At 35.9% G+C, this 22,215-nt stretch overlaps 1 protein-coding gene across 50 annotated transcripts in view; it reads right to left on the minus strand.

Annotated features, from left to right (window-relative positions):
- Nucleotides 1-22,215, minus strand: part of SOX6 (SRY-box transcription factor 6) — a 705,491-nt gene that overhangs the window by 58,288 nt on the left and 624,988 nt on the right. For 29 of the 50 annotated variants that reach the window (XM_078340670.1, XM_078340651.1, XM_078340627.1 and 26 more), the window contains 2 exons: nucleotides 17,531-17,756; nucleotides 14,364-14,551 (listed from right to left, as the gene is read on the minus strand). In XM_078340670.1, coding sequence (XP_078196796.1) covers nucleotides 14,364-14,551; nucleotides 17,531-17,756 — 414 coding nt within the window. The remainder of the gene's footprint in view (nucleotides 1-14,363; nucleotides 14,552-17,530; nucleotides 17,757-22,215) is intronic. The other 21 variants (XM_078340659.1, XM_078340640.1, XM_078340665.1 and 18 more) reach the window with 1 other exon arrangement.

Consider the following 22,215-nt stretch of genomic DNA (forward strand, 5'->3'; position numbering starts at 1 on the left):
CAATGGGGGAGCAGGAATGGAGAGAGACTGTAGGAAGGAGGTTAGGGAGGGAGAAAGGAAAGGAGAGAATTCTATTCTCGTACATACCAGAAGGCAGAAACAAAGAAATGTAGACTGAGGACGATGCATCCACAACCTCCAGAATAGAAGACAGATGAGGACGTGGCAGTGAGACGAGCAACTTGAGACAGTCAAAGAAACTTCAGTATTCTAGGACCTTGTAAGAGGCAACCCTCTTATAATATGAATTTCCTCTGTCTGAGGAAGGCCAGACACATTCAAAGGGCAGACAGATGAAAATAAATTTTCAACTCCATAAGTGCAACTACTTCTTCCAAAGTCTGGGCTCTAGTCACAAGCACACAATGAGCATTTTAGGATCAGTGTTAGGGGATAGGCAAAGCATAAGACATGGGCCTAAGTAATCAATAATGGTAACAGCATGGTGCAGTAAAAAGTATAGAATTTACATAGAGAAGAGCTAGTATTTGAACCTAGAGTTACCTGCATGAATTTTCAGTGTTTTGTTTGATTTGTTAGTCTATAATGGGGGCTAAGAAAAGATATCAGTAATCTTTACCTCAAAGGATTTTTGTGAACATCGAATGTGATTTTTGTATAAAAAAGTATTCATCAGTCATCAATGCCTATAAATTACGTTAATTATTTTAAATTTTCATGCAGATTTACAATCCTATATCATCCTGAAGTTTCTCCCACAGAGAAGAGTGGGAGCAACTTATTAGTTGCTTCTATAATTATAGTAACAGGTTGACTTTCTCCAAGTTTATCTATGTGGAGAAATACACTGCATTTACCTCAACCATTACTACCATCATTATTCTTTATTCTCTCTCATTCTTTCTCACACACATACAATCATACATACAGCCTCTGGGTTAACTTTCTTAGCCAGGCATTCAAGGCTTCTATCATCTGAACTCTGCCCCTCTCTAACTCAGAGTCTACACCTCTCCTGATTGAACTGTCCTCCAGCTGTTATTCCCCATATGCACATACACATGCCCCATTCATACTCATGCCAGAACCCTGCCTAGACACTCCTCACTATGTACTCTAGCCTTCCTGTCCTGTCTCTGAGGGCCTTTCAAGTCTCTCCTCTTCTACAGAATCTTTTATTTTTTCCACCCAGGGATTGACAGGATGGCCTCCTTTTATCTTTATTAGCTTAATTAGCCTTACAACCCATTTCACTCATTTGGCACATAGACCTTCTATTGTCTAGTTCACTTTTATGGATCTATCTTGTCTCCCAAATCAGACTTCACTCTCCTGTAGGTCAGAAAGAGACCAGTCAATATTTATCTGAATCCCAAGTACCTAACACAAGCCCCATATATCAGATGGTGAGCACTTCCTGCCTAATGCCCTGTGATGTCATGTGGTTGCAAACAACAATAAGGGAACCAGAAGAATATTTATTTGCATCTACCTTGCTTCACATATATTATCTTATTTAATCTTTTCCATGATCTTATACAATAGATTCATCATTTCTACCTTCCAAGTGAGTAAACAAAGTCTCAGAAACGTAAGTAACAGGCCTCAGGCGGCATATCTACTAATCCATGTGTTGTTGATCATTAATTAGGCTGAGAAGCTGAGATTTGAATTTAGACATGACTGATTTCAAAGTCTCCTGTTCCTTATTTCATTCTTGATGTTTGCCTAGACCTAGAGAAATCATTTCTGGCAATCAAATTGGTGGTCTAAAATAGTAAAGGCTAAACATTCTACCAACCTCCCTTGAAGAAGTGTTACTGAGATCAGAGAACTTGGCTGGGCCCAGTGGCTCATACCTGTAATCCCAGCACTTTGGGAGGCCAAGGCAGGTGGATCTCCTGAGGTCAGGAGTTCGAGACCAGCCTGGCTAACATGGTGAAACCCATCTCTACTAAAGATACAAAAAAATTAGCCAGGTGTGGTAGCAGGAACCTATAATCCTAGCTACTGGGGAGGCTGAGGCAGGAGAATCACTTGAATCCAGGTAGCGGAGGTCTCAGTGAGCCAAGATTGCACAATTGCACTCCAGCCTGGGCAAGAAGAGCAACACTCTGTCTAAAAAGAAAAAAAAAAAATCAAAGAACTCATGTTCTTAGAAGAATAAGAAGGACTGAGAAACCAATGTTATTATTATTTTTTTAATGCAAGAGCTCACTAAAATGTTTCTTTGAACTAAAGATGAGGCTTGCCTTCTTGTCCCCATTTTGCAGATAAGAAAATGAATATTGATTTAAATGCTGATATCTTAATCTCAACATAGGCAAGAGGACCCCAAATTTATGGTTTCTCCTCTTAAAAAATTATGTTGACTCTCAATATGGGAAGATAACAATTTAAATGATCTTCTTTGTTGAGAACTACAGGGGACTACTACAGCCTAGAAGATATGAGAACTAAGGCCATTGCACAATGCATTTTACAAGACACCCTTTGTGTTATTTCAGAACCAATGCTGTTGACATTATTTATAAAAAGATATAAAGGGCAAATCAGGGTTGCACTAAAAATAAAAGCAAGCATTTCCATCCATAGTGGGAAGACAGCACTTTGGGAAATTCTAATCTTAGTTGCAAATGTCAAAGATTGCAAACTGGATCTTAGCTAAAAGTAAATTTCTGCCAGACTGCTCCCAATGGCACATTTTTGACAACCAGATTTAAGACAATGCTGAGAGGAAAGCAGTGATGTAAAAAATATATAAAGTATATCCATGTGCAAAGTTTTCACATATATTCTCTATTCACAGCTCTAGGTCAACCAGCTGAAAATGAAAATAATCAAGTATAGTAATACCCAACACCATAAAGAGAAGAGAGTAGAATACATACACAAAGACTTACACAAACAACACACATACACTGTCAGACATACTGTCTCACATACACATCCAAGTAAACAGACGCAGACAGACAGAAAGATTCAGAGAGGCATAGACATGGACCCAGACATCCTACAGACATACAAATGCAGACAGGTGCACAATGAGATAGACACATAGACACAAAGAGATACTGACAAATACACAAGACACATTACAGATGCATAGAGTCAGACAGCCAGACACACAGCAGGTATGCACTGCTATAGATATAACAGACCTATGGACAGAGAGGCACACATAAATGCACACATACACACAGAACAGATTCACGCAGATGGACTCACATAGAGATTTACACCCACAATGCAAAAGACACACATGAACACTCACAGAGTTACACACATAGTGCAGTCACATGTACACACCAACTCATGTACAACCATATGTAATGTGTAGTCTGTGACCTTCCTTTCAAGGCACATCAGGACACATGGGCAGGGATAGGTTTAGGGGAAGAAGATGAAGAATGTCTGTTTTTGTGGACAGAATATGGGATTCAAAACAAAAAACTTTGAAGTTTCTCAAGTTTAATATTACCTGTGTGAATATAAGCAAATGATTTGAGCTCTTTGAACCTCATCCTCATCTGTAGAAGAGGAATAATAAAAACTCTACTTCTTACGATGGTTGCTAGAATTAACTCTAATCAATAAATGTGTGAAAATGCTTGCAAAAAAATTAAAAACACTGACATTTTAGTGATTATTATTATCATGTTCTTAAAACTGCCACCAGCAAAGAAAGCTTCTTCGGAAAAGAAAAAGTGAAAGTATTATCTACCTCATCTTTTACTAAAAACACTTAATGAAATCTATTTTTAAAAATTGATTTTTAGGGAACTAAATATTTATACAAAATGTAGTTACAGAAAATTCTGTTAACTGGCATCAACTTAAATCAATTAATACTATATTGAGTGCCTACTATGTGCCAAGCATGTCTAGGAAATGAAATATTCTACTTAACCATACATACCCTCTGATTAGTCAAGCTATCGTATACAATATATTTCATACTTGGTATTACTATTAGCAAGGATAATAGTATAGAACAACATAAGCAGCACTAAGACTAAATTTAGCACTTTGAGACCATATGATGCTTAAGAGTCACCACCATAAACATCTTAGGACCATGAACATTAGAGCAGATCTGGAAAGCACACAGGACTGAGTTCCAGAGAGGCAGGGGACTGGTCCCAGTCTCAGTAACACCCTGTGGCTGGATTTGGGCAATCACTTCACTTCTCTGTTTCTTATCTATAAAATAAGGGGCTGTACTAAATGATCTCTAAGGGCTCTTTTAGCTCTGATTCAACTCTTCTTATAGTGCAATGAAGAAGTGCACTATAAGAAGATAGTCTTTCTGTTGAGAGTGTGCTGAATATATAAATTTTTACTATACTACTATAAAAACAAAGAAGTTCATATTTCATATCTCTAAAAGGAAAAGATCTATCATCACTGGACTAGAGAAAATGCGGGCAAGTTATGATTCTGTAAGAATAGAAATTGAGTAAGAGATTTTTGGACACAGCATATTAGATCCCCAATTCTCAAAAGCAAAGATCTTTGAGGAAAATCTTCAGGACATACTGAAGCAAACATCCATAAAATGGGATGCCAAAGTCTGCAGAAATTCAGAATGCTTTTAAGCAGAACACTCTCCTACTAGCCCAGAAAAATCCAGGCGGACCCATTTCCTTAAAGGCATGCATGCAGTAAAACAATGCGGTGTGTTTTCAAGTGGTCACTTAGGCTTTTCTGAGGAATCTAAAAATCACAATTTAAACAGATTCTTTGTTAGACTTAGGAGGCCACTTGCATTGTCTCAAGGAGCATTGTGAAAACCTAGGAAAACAGTTTAGAATCTACACAGCCTTTCCAAAGTTGCATTTTAAACTGAACCTAACTTTAAATGTTCAACTTTTAGCAGACTTTTAAAAATATAATTTGTCATTTAAATGGTCTCAGTTTTATATTTAAAATTTTTCCCACAATCAAATGACTTCAAACTTAATATTTTGTTTTGATGATAATCATAACTATATATATTTTCTTTACTGTGCACTTTTAAAAATAACTAAAAAATTCCTGACAGCATGTGCTTTGATTTTTTTCTGCAACTCAGTTATTTAAAAAATGTTTAAATTTTTTTTTTACGATGAGTGGATTCTAAAGGCCACCTAGGTGGGACCGATTTAATTTGGAGGTTGAGAATTCTTCAGGAAAATTTTATTAATTTCTTTATGTAGGGTGACACAGCATTAAGTCACCTGACACTAAACTTGTGATACATTCTTCCTCCACATACTGGTTGTCTTTCCACTGGAAAAGCCCTGCTTCCACAACAGGACAGCCTCTAAGCTAAGGAAGGGCAGGAATGCAAAGGAGTCCTAGGCCAATTTTAAGAAATTTCAAATGGAGTTCCACCTACAGAACTGGTCTTGGGAATCCTACAAGAGAAGAAAATTGATTTTTAAAGCTATAATCCTAGGTACCTGGCTTTTAGCTTCCTGATAAATCCTGTAATAACCAAGGGAGCTAAGTGTAATTAATCTCAGGTGAGGACACCAAGACTCAAAGAAGTCACAGACCTGTGAGTTGTGGAAGCAGAATCTGAAGCCCCAGTCACTCTGACTCCAAAACACATGCTCTTTTCACTCTTGCACACCTCTCTAAAGGTTTCTTTCGTCCTTTATTTAAATGCCACCATCATATTTTTCTTAAAATGTAGTTTAGGTAAAACGTGCCCCATCCACAAACACCTACAATGGCTCCCAATTTTCTAAAAGGATAAAACTTAAGCCACAACCATCTCTGTCAGCCTGCTTTTCTACCAATTATGTGTCAGGTCACTTGAAGTGACCTGAATGAAGACACTTATATTGATTATAGCTGGTCTTTCATATCCATGGGTTCTGTACCTGAGAGGTCAACCAATTTTGGATGGAAAATATTTTTAAAAATTTAAATTAAAAATAACAATACAATACAAATAATAGGATTAAAAATAGAGTATATATTTACATAGCATTTATGTTGTGTTAGATATTATGAGTAATCTAGAGATGATTTAAAGAATATGGGAGGATGTGCCTAGGTTATATGCAAATACTATGCCATTTTATATAAGAGTTTTGAGCATCCAGAAATTTTGGTATCTGCAGGGTGGGGAAGTGGTAGTCCCGGACCAGTTCACTAAGAATATTCAGGGATGATTGTACTTTATTGAATCATCACAACAAACCCTTGTGCATAGAAATCATGCATATTAATAGCATTTCTAAGATGGAGACATTAGGGCAGTCTAAGCCTTTGGTCTTATCAACAACCTTAATTAAATGGATGGGAATGTAGGAAGAAAAGAAAGAAGGGAAGGTGGAAAGGAGGGATAGAGAGGAAGAGAAGAAGACTGGGTAAGAGGGAGGAAGGGAGTAAGCATTTATTAAATGCCTAATTTGTACATAAGATATTTTATTAGAAGGTTGAATGTTGAATCTTTAATTCTCAAAACCTGATATTTTTATAGATGAGCAAACTTAGGCTCTGAGATATCAGCATAATAGTGATAAAGCCAGGATTAAACCCTAGTTATCTCTTAACTACGCATGTCTAATACTATGCTTTGTATACCGTAAGTCCTTAATACAAATGAAATGAAATTGAAAAAAAAGTGTGTCCATGGAACAAAGTGCTGTATACAAGTATGCAATGTCAGTCACATTACCTAAACTAAGGCAAATAACTGTAGGTAAAAAAATGCATCTCAAAGATAAACAAAAGGTCTGTTAGGAAATAGCCCTGCAAAATTACTGTAGTTCTCAACCTGAATAGGAATGTAATAGGAACATTCTTATGTATGTCTCAAGCTTTTGGGAGACCCAGAGGAGAAAACCTATGTTTCTTCTGAGAAGTTGTTTTGTTTATGTGGTAGAAATACTGTGGCTGTTACAATACATTTCCGTTTTGCCTGGTTACCAGGAAGCTTACAATCAAGTCTGTGGCCCAGTTTAGCAATTAGGTACATATGTATGACAAGAATTGTTGTGCACTTCACTTATCTCAGTTTTACCCTATTTACCTTATTTTCCTATCCTTAATTTTTCTTTACCACAATCTCCTCTCTATTTAGTTTTCATGTTGTTTTATTGCACACATCACTGCAAATCACCCAAAATTCTCTTTACATCAAGGCAATGTATATACACAAGTAGTATAACTGTACTGTTTTGCTCCTTAATTCAAATAGAACCATTAGCCATTTCTAAACATTTACTGTGTTATCAGTGAAGACTGTTATTAAGGTTAAGGTTAATACAATTGAAAAACATGTATTACATGATCTAGAATAGCATAGATTCAAAATATCACCTTGGTAATCTCAAAGACCCTTTAGGAAGGTCCACTAGATCAAAACTATTTTCATAGTAACCCTAATATATTGTTTACCTTAGTCATTCTTATTCTCTCTTGAATGTACAGTGGAGATTTCTAGAAGCTACATGACAATGATACAATTTGGTTGCAAAAGCAAATAACAGAATTAAGGAGTCTTCTAACAAATTAAACATTAAAGAGATTTTAAAAATGTAAAGCAAAGCCATTCTTCTATTTTTTTACTTTGAAAATATAGTTAATACTCAAAAATGTTATTTATATTACTATCTAATGGATTTATTATTGTTATCTTAAAATAAATTTTTTTATATTTTAGTTTTAATGTTTAATAAGATAAATATTGCTTGATAAGTCCCACATAAATCAAAACTCTTCAGTGTCTTTAATAATTTTTAAGAGTATAAAAGGTCCCTGAGACCAAAAAAGTTGAGAACAGCTGGTCTGGAAGGATTAAGAGATTACATCTAGAAGAGATTAGATCTAGAAGGATTAAGGATTAGATACTACCTGCCATAAAGGGAGGTTAGGTCTATAAAATCATCATAATTAGTAAATTTGCTCAACACATAATAAAACCAAGAACTCTTTCAGAAAATGTATGCAACATTATTAACTGAATATATTGAATTTTAACCCTTTCATTAGAAGTACATTAACTAAATGTGGCCTTTTGACTAAAACATGTATAAACAGAACTCAAGCCTTTATATTTATTCCTATACCCACACCTATCTAGGACGTATCTTGAACTTGTAAACTTATATATAAATTCTCACCATTTTTTTTCTATTTAAAGTACAGAGAAGAAAAGAACCAAACAAGTGTGTTGTTGTTTTTTATGAGTTAGGCCTTAAGCTAGTAGCTAGGCAACCAATCAAGTAGCCCTGACAACAGAAAGAAAAAGAACTTAATGATTACATTCAGCCAGGAGCCTACATACAGAACTTCATAGTTGCCCAGTGTTACTAGTTCAAATGTAAAATCCAACCCTAATAAAACTTACCTTGCTTTTCTCTAATTTTATAGCACTTCTGATCTATGTATGTTCTTTTAAAAAAAACACTATCACAAGTACAAATATAGCTATTCATTTCCAAGAAATATGTATGAAACACATATATCTAGATATACTTCTTTAGCTCATAATTTTAGCATTCACTTCATTAAATTGATGTTTGAAACTCAGATGTGTGTCTTGTTTTAGATTTTAAGTAAAATTGCGCTATCAATCTCACAGAGATGTAGGGAACAAATGAGATGATGGAAAAGAAATGCTGGAGTAAAGTGAAGTGATCCAGAGCTGGTCTTAGTTTCTTCCTCTGTGAAACAAGGACAGTAATACCGACATCCCTGAATTTGGAAAGGTTCAAGAGTGAATATATATGTAATAATATATTTGCAGCATGGAAAGCACAAAAATATTCCTCGTCATGACATAAAGAAAGAGTAGTACACTAATGTTTTTTAAACAGTGACTACTGCTCTGCTGTGCAAATGAGGAGAATTACAATTAGAATTTCTTCCCTTACTGCAAAATCTCTAATGTGCCCCACATTCTTTATAGTACAAGTTGTTGTCTTAAGAATAGGTTAATATAGAAAAGTAACACAATTAAACATGTTAGTCAACTGCTCACAAAAATGACAATCTTGATTAATTATGACTATGTGTACCTTTGAAAACAGCCAAACCTCACTAGTCTGTGAGCTATAGAAGGAACTCATTCATTTTCAATACACTTTGCAAAATAATTTTCTCACAAGCCCTTTCACTTAGTGGTGTACAACTATATTGATCCTCTGTCTAAATTTATCCTGTCATGCAACAATGAATACCTGAATCAATTGTATGAGTAACAAGGAGCTATGGTAATTGACAATGAGAAGCAGATGTCTAGTATGTTTTCCTTTTCTAATAAAAGGGGGAAGTGTTATATCAGTGTAATACTGATGTACTATTCTAATATTTTTTCAAAGAATGGGTGAAACGCAAGAATCTACACTTTCAAAAAATGAACAATAGCTTTTTAAATAAGTGGAAACAAGTTTAACATGTGTCTCAATGATTGGGTTATGATTTTCCTATTTAATTCACTGAAAAATATTATTTGGGTATGAGAAATATAAACAACTATCAAGCATCAGGTCAAGCTTTTCCAAAACATTATAGATTAAAACTCTGCTTTTGTGGAAATATATTAAAGAATAAATTACTAGGAACAAAATCTCCCTAGCACACTAACATAATCAAACTTGAGTATTATTATCATGTTGGCTTTAGCCATATCCTAGCAGGTAGCTAGTTTATTCAAGCTACTCTAAAAATGAAAAAGAAATATGCATATCCTGACTTTGTAAGAAGCTGCCTGTTAGCATCTTACTAGCCATTTTTCCTCTTTTAAGACATTTTGGATCCAAGGACCAATAGGTTGACTCATTCACCAGTGGAGAATATCAAAGAAAGAAAAAATTTAAAACTAAACAACAGATTTGACAAGATGCCTGTCATCTGAAAGTGAGAAAGAATCTGATATTAAATGAGCATCTTTTGTGCAAGATATAGGCTGTACCTACGCTTTTCTTCAAAACCGCCCTTCAAGAAAAAGGTAATTATCTCCATTTTATAGATACGAACGTTGAGATTCAGAGAGGTTAAGTAATTTACTTAAATAACACAGTTAGAAAACAGCACAAGGAGAACTGAGACCCAGGATTAATCAACTCTAAAATCCAAGCTCTTTGTAATCTACTTGTCGTCTTTCTATGTCTGTTCCTGGCCTGGCCACCTCCTTTGTTTCTTTGTCTATACCAGTATCATTCAGTCTTTTGTTTCCTGACTGGTAGCTTTCCAGCGCCAGAAGCTACAGACACCATGGCAGGGAAGAATGTCCTATCCAGATAGAAGGTGGCAAGTATAGAGAAAGCAGAGAGATAAATGCTTTTCTGCTTCACTGTTTTTGTTTATTTATTCCCTGCTATATTTCACCAAAGCTCTGAGATTGTCAACGTAAAATGTAAGGTATCATAGGAAACTAATAAATGAATCTGGTACTGTTCCATAAGTGGAAATACAATTAGCTAGGAATTAGGTAAGCTGAGATTTAATTTCTGCTCTGCCAAAAATACACTATGACTGTGGGTAAGTCCTTTTCTTTCTCTAGGTTTCAGTTTTCTCATCTGCAAATAGAAGTCACTTCATTTGATCAAGTGTAATGCTCCCTCCGGTTCTCTTACTCTACAGTTTTAATTCTACTAATATACTTCAGAGGCAAGTAAAGTGTGATCATAGTGTCCACTGCAGCTCATTTTGTTTGACACCTGATGAGGTCAAGCACTTTTCTCAAGTGATTCCCAGATGAGGAAGTGAAGAGCAGCTCAGGACACATGTGTACAGATGTGTAATCTGCCTTTTTGTGAGCAGTTGTGATCAGTAGGTAATCAATCTACTGGCTTACATAATACCTTTGCAGAAAAGCATTCCAACCAATGCTTTCACTGAGTCAGCATTCAAAAATCAAGAAGATCAGAGAGTTACAGAACATACTTTACATATATCTGTTCATTAAGAAGGCCCACCCCTCCTTGGCTGTCTTCTTGCCAGATGCCCTCAGCTTAGCTCTGAGGAGACTTAGAAGCAGCCTAATTAAAATTCTGCCATGTATTGTCATGACTACAATACTCTCTATCTTAGAGATGTCAAAACAACAAAATTTGGTGAGGAATTGGCCTATAGTATGTTCAAATTGCACTGGTATTTAGACAGGGGTAAAGATGGCTGGTGTTCTTTTCATGAAAAGCTACAACCCAGGGCAGTAACTTAGATTTCTGCTGGCAGGACACCAACAATTCACACACAGAAGTTATGTTGAAATGATGGAGCAGAACAGCTCCTAAGGTGCCGTTACAGTCTATTGTACCTACAATGTATATATTTAACAGATCCTAAATACCCCTGACACAGCCAACCAGAACAACTCCATTGGTGCCGTTCTGGCTGATCAAGTCAACAATGTTACATTTTAAAGTGCCAAAATAGGGATTTACTTAATACGGTGAGACCCATCATGAGTAAGTAGTCATATGGACATAATCTATGATTCTATATGTACTATAAAGACATAAGCATCCCTATGCCTGTTAGTAAATGTTGGCTCACATTTATGATATATACAAAGCCTGTCTTGTGTACATCTTATATTACTAAATGTAACAAGCTACAGTGGACACTGATGTGTGACCCAGATCCCCCTTCAGGACTGGAAGATTTATTCCCTCAGCTGCTGGAATTGCTGTTGGTAGCTAGCTTTTAGCTGTTGGTCCTCTTGAGCACTGCCTTAGCTGAAGAGAGTCACCTCACTCAAAGTCATTTCCTCTTCCCACTCAAAGTCATGTCCTCATCCAATGACTCATTGATGATACAAGTGTATAAAAGCTCACACTCTTACCCCAACTTAGGGCAATTCTGAATGGCCATGGGAACCAGAAAGCTTCCTATGAGGTTGCTAGAGGCCCTAGTTGAGACTGTACCAGAGCACAACCTCTCCTTCTGACCAGTCCTGGGTTTTAAAAAAATTAATTAACTTGTCTATTTTTTAGAGATGGGGTTTTGCTATGCGGTCCAGACTTTTCTCTTCTCCCTTCCCTTAGCAATACTAAGAGTGCTCCCTAATAAACCTGCATGCTGATCTCCATCTCATGAGCTATTTCCCAGGACACCCAAAGTTATGCCACATTCCTCTGTAAAGAGTGTCCAAATAAGAGAGAGAAGAGGAATGCTTAATAAATTATAAGGTTTTATGACAACAACATCACAAAAAATTTTCTATAACTGTATTAGGGGCTACAAAGAACAAATCCATAAATCAAATGGATGTTTCTTATATTTAAGGAAACAGACAATTTCAACATGAATAATTTTGAAGAGAGTTAAACTGAATTTGTCACAATTCATTTTCCAGTTTATTGCACATTATATATTAATATTTAGCCTCTTTGGCCCAGAAGAAAATATGATGCTCAGAAGAAAATGTAGTGCCCTATGTAATCCCATAAAATTAAGAGAGATATTTTGATTATAAGAAAGCCAAAGATATCATCACAAGAAACTGTTAGCGCTGTCCTTCATTTATTCTTCTGACTTCAACTAATCTATCAGCAATCACAGAAAATGATTCTAGATGCTAAACAAAGCCTACAAGAATCACAAAATATATCTGCAAAACAGTGACATTATGCAAGAGGGAGATCATGTTAAGGAGAGCTCATGAATACAACATCCCTATTAATGAACTTTTCCAGTGTCCGAAATTCAACCTCAGGAAGGTTGTCTACTGGGAAAACTACTCCCTTTAACTTGGAAACCAGGGTTTCCTGGTTCTGTAGAAACAACTTTGCAGCTTACTTTCTGGGACTCAGTTATATTCAGTGTGATATGTTTGAGGTCAAGTATAAATTTATCTATCTATCTATCTATCTATCTATCTATCTATCTATCTATCTATCATCTATCTATGTATCCATTTATCTATCTATGTATCCATTTATCTATCTATATCTATCTTAACCTAATCTCTCATCCCTCTCCCATGTGTTACAAAGCAAAATTAAGTTTTATCCTTTTACATTTCAGACTTTTTCCTTCCAAATGAATTTAAAAAGTCAATGAGAAATACTTAAAATTAACCTGTAGAATTTGAAGTTAATAGTATCTAAGTTCGAACTTCAACAGATAATACAAATTCAACAATATAAGGTGCTATGGAGATAATTTTTGTGTCCCCTCAAAAATCCATATATTGAATCCCCAATCTCTGATGTGATGATAACTGGAGGTGGCTCTTTGGGAAGTAGTTAGGTTTAGATTAGGTTATGAGGGTAGAGGCCCATAATCAGACTAGTGCCCTTCTATCAGATAATCAGAATTTTTTACCCAGTCTACTAATAGCCTCTCAACCAGTCTCCCTGTTTCCATTCTTAACCTCCTAGAGTCCAATCTTACACAGGAGGCAGAATGATCCTTTTATATGTAAATCAGATCATGTCAATGTCCTGGACAAAATCAGTCTAGGGGTTCCCATTGCACTCAGAATAAAATGAAAAGGCTTTCCCGGGTCTACTGGGTCTAATAAGCTCGTCCCAGTCTATCACTTTTACTTTATGTTCCCCTGCTGTCCTGTCTCTTACCATTCTTGCCACCGTGGCCTCCTTGGTGCAGGTCTGATCCTCTAAGTGCCTCCACATTCATCACTCCCAGAGCTGGGAATGTCCGTGCTTCTGCCTTTCACTATGGCCTGGACTGTTGCTTAATTCAGATGTCAATGTCAATGTTTCTCAGACAAGCCTTATCACTCCATCTAACATACCAACCCTATAGCACCTTATTCCTTCAACTTGCTTCTATTTTTTCTCATGGCATTTATTGACTTCCTACAGCTACATTTTCTATTTAATTGTTTATTTTTTCATTGTCTGTGTTCTCCTATTAGAATGGGAGCTCTAGGAGAACAGGTATTTTTGTCATATTTTCTCACTGCTTTATCTCCAGTGCAATAAGCAGAATAAGCAATAAATAATTTGCTGGGTCAAAAACCAAAAGAATGCATTTTGCAAACTGCTTTTTTTTTTTTTTTTTTGCCCCGGTTAACAGGAAGCTTAGTATTACATTTAATGATGAGTCATGGTAACATATTAGTCTTCATTGTCAGCATGTATGTGTCTTCCATTTTTAATATTCTGCTACTCTATTCTTATTCTAATAACATCATATATCTCCTTTATTTTATGATACATCTATTTCAGAATATGACAGAAAAACACACCAATAGGCAGGTAGGTTGGGTCCCTGGGAGGCAACTTACACTGGGTGAGAAAGGGCATATTTGTTAATCAGCAATAATGCTTACAGGTGCTACATGATAGATTTTAGTAAAATGCAAGACAGCTCTCAAGCTGGAAGCCCAAATCTATGGCTGGAGGTTGATACTTGGGAGCCTGGAAAGAACCAAGTGAGAGTGAACCAATGAGTCTAGCAGATCCAGTGACACAGGGAAGCAGTTTTACCTTTTCATTCCTGCAGTTGTTCAGCCCCATATTATTTATGGAGGACAGTTTCCCATCAACACCATGTGGCTGTTGCTGCTGTTGCTCCCGCTGGATCTGCTCTCGCATCTTCCGTGCCTCCTGGATGGCTTTCATCACTGTATCCTGATCCCCAAACAGGGCAGGGGAGTTGAGACTAGACAGGATATCTGCATATACAGGATGCATTATTAGAGATTTGTGAGATCAGACTCCTAAAAAGCACTACTACTACCGCCTCCCCTGTAGAAAACTGCATTCTCTGAACAAGGAAGGGGCACACATTTGCCATTTTTTAAAGTATACAATAATATGCATAGAGCCAGGGTAACCAAGATGTGCTGGGTTCTTTTAGCCCTTGGAGAAAACACCAGCACTCCAGTCTACCTGGGTTCTGTCTACCCACCTCCTTGCAGACTAAGGTTCCTAGACTCCGATCATATATATATTGGAAGAAGAGATTTGCTCTGCCTATATGTACAATTGGTGCACAGTGTTGTCTCTTCTGTGGGGGAATTATGGGGAGGAAAGGGGTGAGGAGTGGTGAGAAGGCAGAGGTGTTTGTCCAGGCTACCCATCATACTTGCTGTGCTACTACAAGAAAGTTGTTTCTGGCCTGCAGAAAAAAAATCTGTGAGGCCATATGTGTATTTTAGTGATATCTGTATCTGTGTGTTCACATGTCCACTGCAGGAGAGAGGGGGTGGAAGGAATGCACCATAATCTCCATTCCTCCAATTGCTGGCTGGTTAATGAAGCATTCTTCTCATCATGCTGCCTCAGTTATTTACCAAGAGAATGACAACCCATTCCCCACCCCCAGCTCAAACACCCACTACGATCAGCTCCCTATCTTCCTGACATTGAGGCAATATGTGTGGGACTGGTTTTCACATAACTACAAAGCTTCAGAAAAAGTGAGAATAAATATTCACTTCTAGTGTATTCCATGCAATACAGGGAAAAATTTCAAAATTAAACTGACTTTTTTTCCACTATATCTTACATTTTACTGTAGGTAAAATGAATACTTTGAATAAGTTTTTCCAGTTTTAGACAAAAAGAGGACAATTGTTTGATGATAGATAGGCTTCATCTGCTCTGGTAAATGTTAGTGTGATCTACTTGCTTAAAGCCTCGTATAAGCATTTCATAGCAGGTGTGTGTGTGTGTGTGTGTGTGTGTGTGTGTGTGTACACCTCACATAGGCAGTACAGAAGAAATGGAATAGAATCAAGCTTACACTGTATGTCTGGTATGTACAATGCATGTGCATATGCATTTGTGTTTTGAAAAAATTCCAAAGCTATCTATGGACTTTTTTTGAAGTCAGTCACTTTTTAGTCCCACAGCTTTTGTTCTGGAGTTTTCTGGCAAAAAGACCATTTTTATCCAATATTTTCTGGACAAGAATGCTGTTCAAACACAGGTGCTATTACTTCTGACCATCTAAGAAATATGCTCTGCTGAGTAGAGTTCCATAAATGCAGGGCTTGTGACTTAGTCATCTCCGTCCCTCATGATACTCAGGACAACAAACAAATGAATTCAGAGTGAATTCTAGGACGGCCATTTCAAGGTCAAATCCATAATTTATCTTCTTGTTGGCTTTTTCCCCTCATTTCACAACTTCTAAAAATCCAGCCAAGGGGCATTCATATTCACATGCTGGAAATGATATAATTCTATCCTCTATGCAGATACCACTAACTTTGCATGAAAATTTTCAGGTCCCAAAAAAGGCATTTTTACTCAAAATGAGAATATGCTGTTGTAGAGATCCTATAACCCACATTTCAGTGAGAAAGATTTACATCTCACTATCAGAAGATTCACTTAGACTCAGCACAATTCAGCAAATATTTTAATTGTGAGTTTACTGAGTAACATGTGAGAGGACCTGAATTCTAGTCCTGTTTCTGCTAAGTAATGGCTACAGGAGTATGGGCAAGTTGTTCTACCTGTAAGAACCACAGTGTATGTATTTGTACAATGAAGGTAATAATAATATACTACCCAATTCATAAGACTGGGAAACATCAAATGAGATAAAATAGGCAATAATGTTTTTTCAAGCTGTTAATGGCTATTCTTATACATTATTTTATCTATTGTAATAAGCATTTTAGACTTCAGGACTTGATAATACAAGAAAGGGAATCTAATGAAGAAATGCTTGGTCTTTATACTAACCCTTTAAAATCTGTGTCTGCTTGGAAATTGCGAGATTTAATTTCCTAAGAGCTTAAGTATAACAAATTAAGAGACTTAATTTGACTTAAAGAGTACAGTAACAGTAATGTTAATGCTTATTTGGTACTCTTACTGACAACTGCTTTCACATTTATTGTTTCATTCCACTTTCGATATGTACATGTATTGATAATCATTCATTCCAATAATTTAAAATTGAATATCTCTAGGTTCTAAACTGTGTTAGACACTTTATATGCATTTTTCTCTTTCAATTCTCACAATAACCTATGAGCTATAGCAACCTATAGTAATACTATGACCCTTTCAGAGATTAGAAAATTGAACTTTAAATAACTTTCTTGGGATCGCACAGCTAGTAAATGAAGGCTCTCTGTCCAAGCCTGCCTCATTCCAAAACCCATGTGTTTTCCTACATACTTTTCACATAGGGATACGACTATTCCTAGAGATACTTGGCAATATATGGGGGAGTGTAAGAAGCCAGACATTATGACATATCTTCCTATATATCAATAGTATTTCATATATGTTCTGGAATTGTGTCATTCATATTTGTTTTAATGAAAAAGTAATATGGGATAAGATGTAAAATTGACATACACTTTGATAGAAAATAAAAATGTCAAATAAATTTTGGCCTTTTGAAAGGCTGCTTTGAATCCGGGTCCTATGTCCCTGAAAAATTATTTCAGTGGCAAAGCGCTGACCAAATATAGAAATTCCTAAGTCTATGATTTACTGGATCTAACTCATTATCATCTAAAGAACCCGTCCCAGCAGGATTTATATTATGATCGTTTCCAAAAGTTCTAATATAACAAGATACTAAATTGGGTTATATTTCAGTAGAGAAGATAAGAGTATTATCTTTTACTAAGGAACACTTTGGAAACAAATATCAGTCGTAACTAAACAGATTTGCTTTCTTTTACCTAATTCGTAAGTCTCTTCCTGGTGTTGACTTTTCCATTTACCTAAAGAGGATCCTCTTCCCAGGCTTCCTCCAATGGGGCTAGGGATGCTGCTTTTGTTTGGCGGGTTGACAGGGCTGGTTTTGCTGGCTGGGAACAGGTTCTGGGTGGGAGACGTTGGGGACTTTACAGGCTCTGCTGTCTTGGGTCGGGATGAGAGATTCAGAGGCTGTGCTGCTGCTTCATCCTGCAAGAGTTTAACATAAATAATTATTTTTAAAAAAGACAAATGAAGCACATTATCACTTAGTAAGCCACAGTTATTTTACACCTCAGAGACAATGCCACATTCTCCTACAGTAATAACAAAAGAAGCTAATTATCTACCTCCTTGAAGATTCATCGGAAGGAAACCTCATTAATTTCCCTGTGTTATGCTTCTATTTACATTAACTGTGTAGTTGGATCATTCTTTTTGCCAAATTAAAATCTGAATTAGCTCACATTACAGCTTAATTTCCTAATGTGTTTTCAGGGATCTAAATTAACCTAGGGCATTTACAAAGAATTATTTAAGATTTCAGCAGCTCTGTAGTGCTTTTGTGTTATTCTCTCTGAAAAGTTCTTATAGCTATAAATAGTCTCTGCAGCTAATTTTTTTAATACATATTTTAAATCAAACAATTGCAAGCACTTTAAAAATGGAAACATGGAAAGCCTTCTTCTGATCTACTAGGCTCCTGCCCAGGGAGCCGCATGCCACAACACAGCTTCTATGTGGCTTTTTGGGTGTGGGCACTTTTCATGGTCTATATTCTGGTCTCTATTCATGTTTAAAATTAATTTTTGCAAAGACCAAGGATAGATTATAATTATGTTTTATATACTATGCTATATGCAATTTATTTTTCATGTTTAAAGTGTTGTTTCTTTATAGGCTTTTTTACATATATTTACAGAATGTCTATTTTAAGACATGTCCTTCTACACTGAGACAGTATTCAACTATCTGGCTTGTAACTGTAGTTCATCCAGGAACTTGAAAGCTTAGCTTAGCATTCCTTGATTTTGTCTCATTTATCCTGCCATAAAATACTTGAAACAACACTTTCATCATCCTAGAAATTTTGTTGTAATATAAGCATATTCATTTAAATGTTCAGTGTTAAGATCTGTATTATTGTATTCTAAAATAAAATGCTCAGCAAATGTTAACTCCCATTTTGCTTCTTCGAAGGTGAAGAGGACTAGATTTTAATGCCATTGTTTGAAAGACCCAGTTGAGTTTGGTAACAGAACATTTTACCCCTTAGTAACCAAGTGACCTTGCTGGGACTCAATTTCTTCATCTGTGAAAAGAGAGTCTGATGCTAGGTGATCTCTAAGGTCTCTTCTAGTGCTAATATCATTGATTAAGGGGGAACAAAAACAGAGGCCAGAAAATAGTACTTGAGAAGGAGGATTAGAAAGAGAAAATAAAAATAGCATGCATAAAGAAGCAATTATAAACCAAGCACTGTACTAAGCATTTTCACGTACTAGCTCATTTAACTATCGATAACTCTATGAGGCTGGCCAGTATTATTCTAAATTTACAAATAAGAAAATGGAGGTCAGAATGAAAATGTAAATTCTAATTTATTGGACTCCAAATTTCAGGCCCCTTTTCTACTGAACTACCATAGAAAATAAGTCAATTGTTTGATAATATAGTGATGCCCCAGATAAAGGCAATCTGCCACATATGTTGCAATATACCTTTATGTATATTTATATGTAGGACAGGTTCTCAAGCAACATGGGTACACCCATTATGAATGTCAAAATTATCTTATGTATTTAATTGCATTTTACTTCCCTTTGCTCTTAATTCAAAGGATGTTTGAACTAGTTTCTTCCTTTACTCACATCTAAATAATAGGGATTTATATGCTAGGTGTTTAGTTTTCTCCATGTTTCTTTTATTTGGGGCTCACTGAGCTTCTAAAAAATCTAAATTTAAAGTTTCGATCACATTTGAAACATGTTCAGTAATTATTTCTTCAAATACAATTTTCTGTTTCTCTCTCTTCTTTCTGGGCCTCCAATTGCATACATTAGTCTATTTGATTTTGTCCCACAGTACTGACCTGTCTTTTTTCTATGCCTTTCATTTTGGATAGTTTTATTGTTATGTCTTTAAGTTCACTAACTTTTCTTCTGCAATGTCTAAGCTGTTGCTAAACCCACCTAGTATATATTTTTTAATCTCAAACACTGTATTTTTCATCTGTAGACATTTGATTCAGGTTTTTCCACATCTTGCTTTATCAAGCTCATGTTTTCCTCTATCTTCTTGAACATATGGAGTTTATTACAGCTTTTTCAACTTTGAAATACTCGAATTTTTTACTTAGTTTTATAATTCAATAATCGCCACTTTAACCAATAATACCACTGGGCATGGCTAGCACCTTCCAATGCCCAATTAAGTGAATCCCTTTCCACCATGGTAGAACTGTTGGTCCTCACAGCCTGTCCTGGCCTGACAACTTTGTTCTAACCAAGCCTGGGAGTAGGGGAAATAACAATAGCTCTAGACAGACTTCCACTATTCCTACATATAAGAGGAGTAAATATTTTCTCAGATTGTATATAACTTTGTTCAATTTTAAGAATGCCTAAATGATTGCTTTTGTCAATTTTTTTCCAGCTTTATAGGTGCTCTTTTAGGAAAGCAGATTTGCTTATCTCATCTGGCTCTAGTTGGAAGTCTTTTATCATAGCTGCTTTTCCTGTCTTATCTATTATCATCTGTGCCATTTTGGGGTCTGTTTCTTTTGATTAATTTTCCCATTATTCATATTTTTTTCCTGCTTTTGCAAACCTGATAATTATTGGATGGATGCTACACATTGTGAATTTTACCTTCTGGGGTGATGAAGTTTCTGTATTTCTTTAAATATTTGAAAACTTTGTTCTGAGACACAGAACAATTTGATCCTTTCTAGGCTTACTTCTAGGTGTTGAAAGCAAGGTCAGAACAGTCACTAAGTAGGGGTAATTTGTCCCCACTACTGAGGTAATACCCTTCTGGGGACTCTACTTGATGCCCCACAGGTCAGGAGATATTTCCACTCTAGCCAACTATTCCTGGCCCTTTGTAAACCTTGCAATTGATTTGTTTGCTATATTCTGGTGTTGCCCCTTATCTTTGGTAGTTTCTCACATGCATGTGCTAATCAGTACTCAGCTAAATACGCAGGGGGAGCCTTTTGCGGATTTTCAGCACTCTTTCTCCATGCAGCTTGTTCCTTTCTGATACCCTGTCTCACAAATTCCATCTGCATTGGCATCCCTAAATTCTAAACTCTGTCTCTCTACTCAGGGAGCCTGTAAAACTTCCTTCATAGTTGCCTGGAAACTTCCTCCTGATAGTGAGCTGCAACAATGGTAGTCCTTGCCTTACTTGTTTCTCTTCTCATAGGAATCACTGTCCTGTACTCCTATTGTAAATGTCTGAAAACCATTGTTTTATATAATTTTGTCCTGAGTTTTAGTTGTTTAAGCCAGAGGAGTAAATCTACTTTTTGTTCCTTCATCATGGTTGACCATGGAATTCCTCTAGGTGTTTATTTAGGATCTCTCCCAGTCTACAACTAGATATTTTAATCACAACCACTAAAATCACCACACTATCTTCTTATTACCATCATGAGCAGCAGCAGCATCACGACCACTAACATTAACAGAATACTCACTATATACTAGAGGATATATTTAAGACCTATAATAATATTAACTCCCTTTTTTTTTTCAGAGGCAAAAACTAAAGTAGAAAGACATTAAGTATCTTGTGCAAGCTGATATAGTGAGTAAAAGTGGTAGAACCAGTATCTTTTCTGACATCTGATGTTGACAGTTATAGTAGACAAATATTCTAGGGGAAAAAAGGTACATCAGATCATCTATATTTATTTTTGTTACTGTCAGCAAATGTTGCCTATGTTCTGTTTGAATTTAAAATAAGTAGTCATTTTATATACAGAAGAAAAGCAATGACTATAAAGAGAAACATGAGAGATTTTGGTAACCATAGTTCCTTCAATTAGCAAATGATAAGATTATTTTCAGCACATCTTCAGTAATAGATAGGAATTATATTTTAAATTTAAAATACTTGCTTTACGTTTTGTTCTACATATTTTTACCCATATATAAAATAAAATATCTAGTAAGTAAAAAGAAACATTTCTTTTGTTATTAACATAGAATATGGTCAAGTCAAATTACCCAGAGAGCTCCCTAAGAATTTGCATGTGGTCAAGTGAGTAATAAAATTCAGTTGGCTCACAAAGATGGAACGGTAAAAGCAGATATAAATTTGAATTTAACCAAAGAACATTTTATTCATCCAGTAAAGACTTGGTTTGGTGCAGTTCCAGTTGGTAAACTTACTTATAAAATGACTTCTTTATGTTAAAATATTTAATACTCAATATCTCAAGTCATTGATGTTTGATACTTCAACAACTACGAATAAGCAAAGTGCCTTGGTTTGAGTTGGAGTGTTCTGACTTATTCACAAACACAAACTCTGCGAACATAAAATACTCTGTTTCCATACATGATTCTGTCTTATTAAATGTAAACCTCCTATTGTCCTATCTCAGTATTTCAAACAACAGATTATAAATGTTCACCCATTTCTTTAAAGAATTAAAGAA

This window comes from Callithrix jacchus, chromosome 10 (genome assembly GCF_049354715.1).
Source record: "Callithrix jacchus isolate 240 chromosome 10, calJac240_pri, whole genome shotgun sequence".
Classification (NCBI taxonomy): Eukaryota; Metazoa; Chordata; class Mammalia; order Primates; family Cebidae; genus Callithrix; species Callithrix jacchus.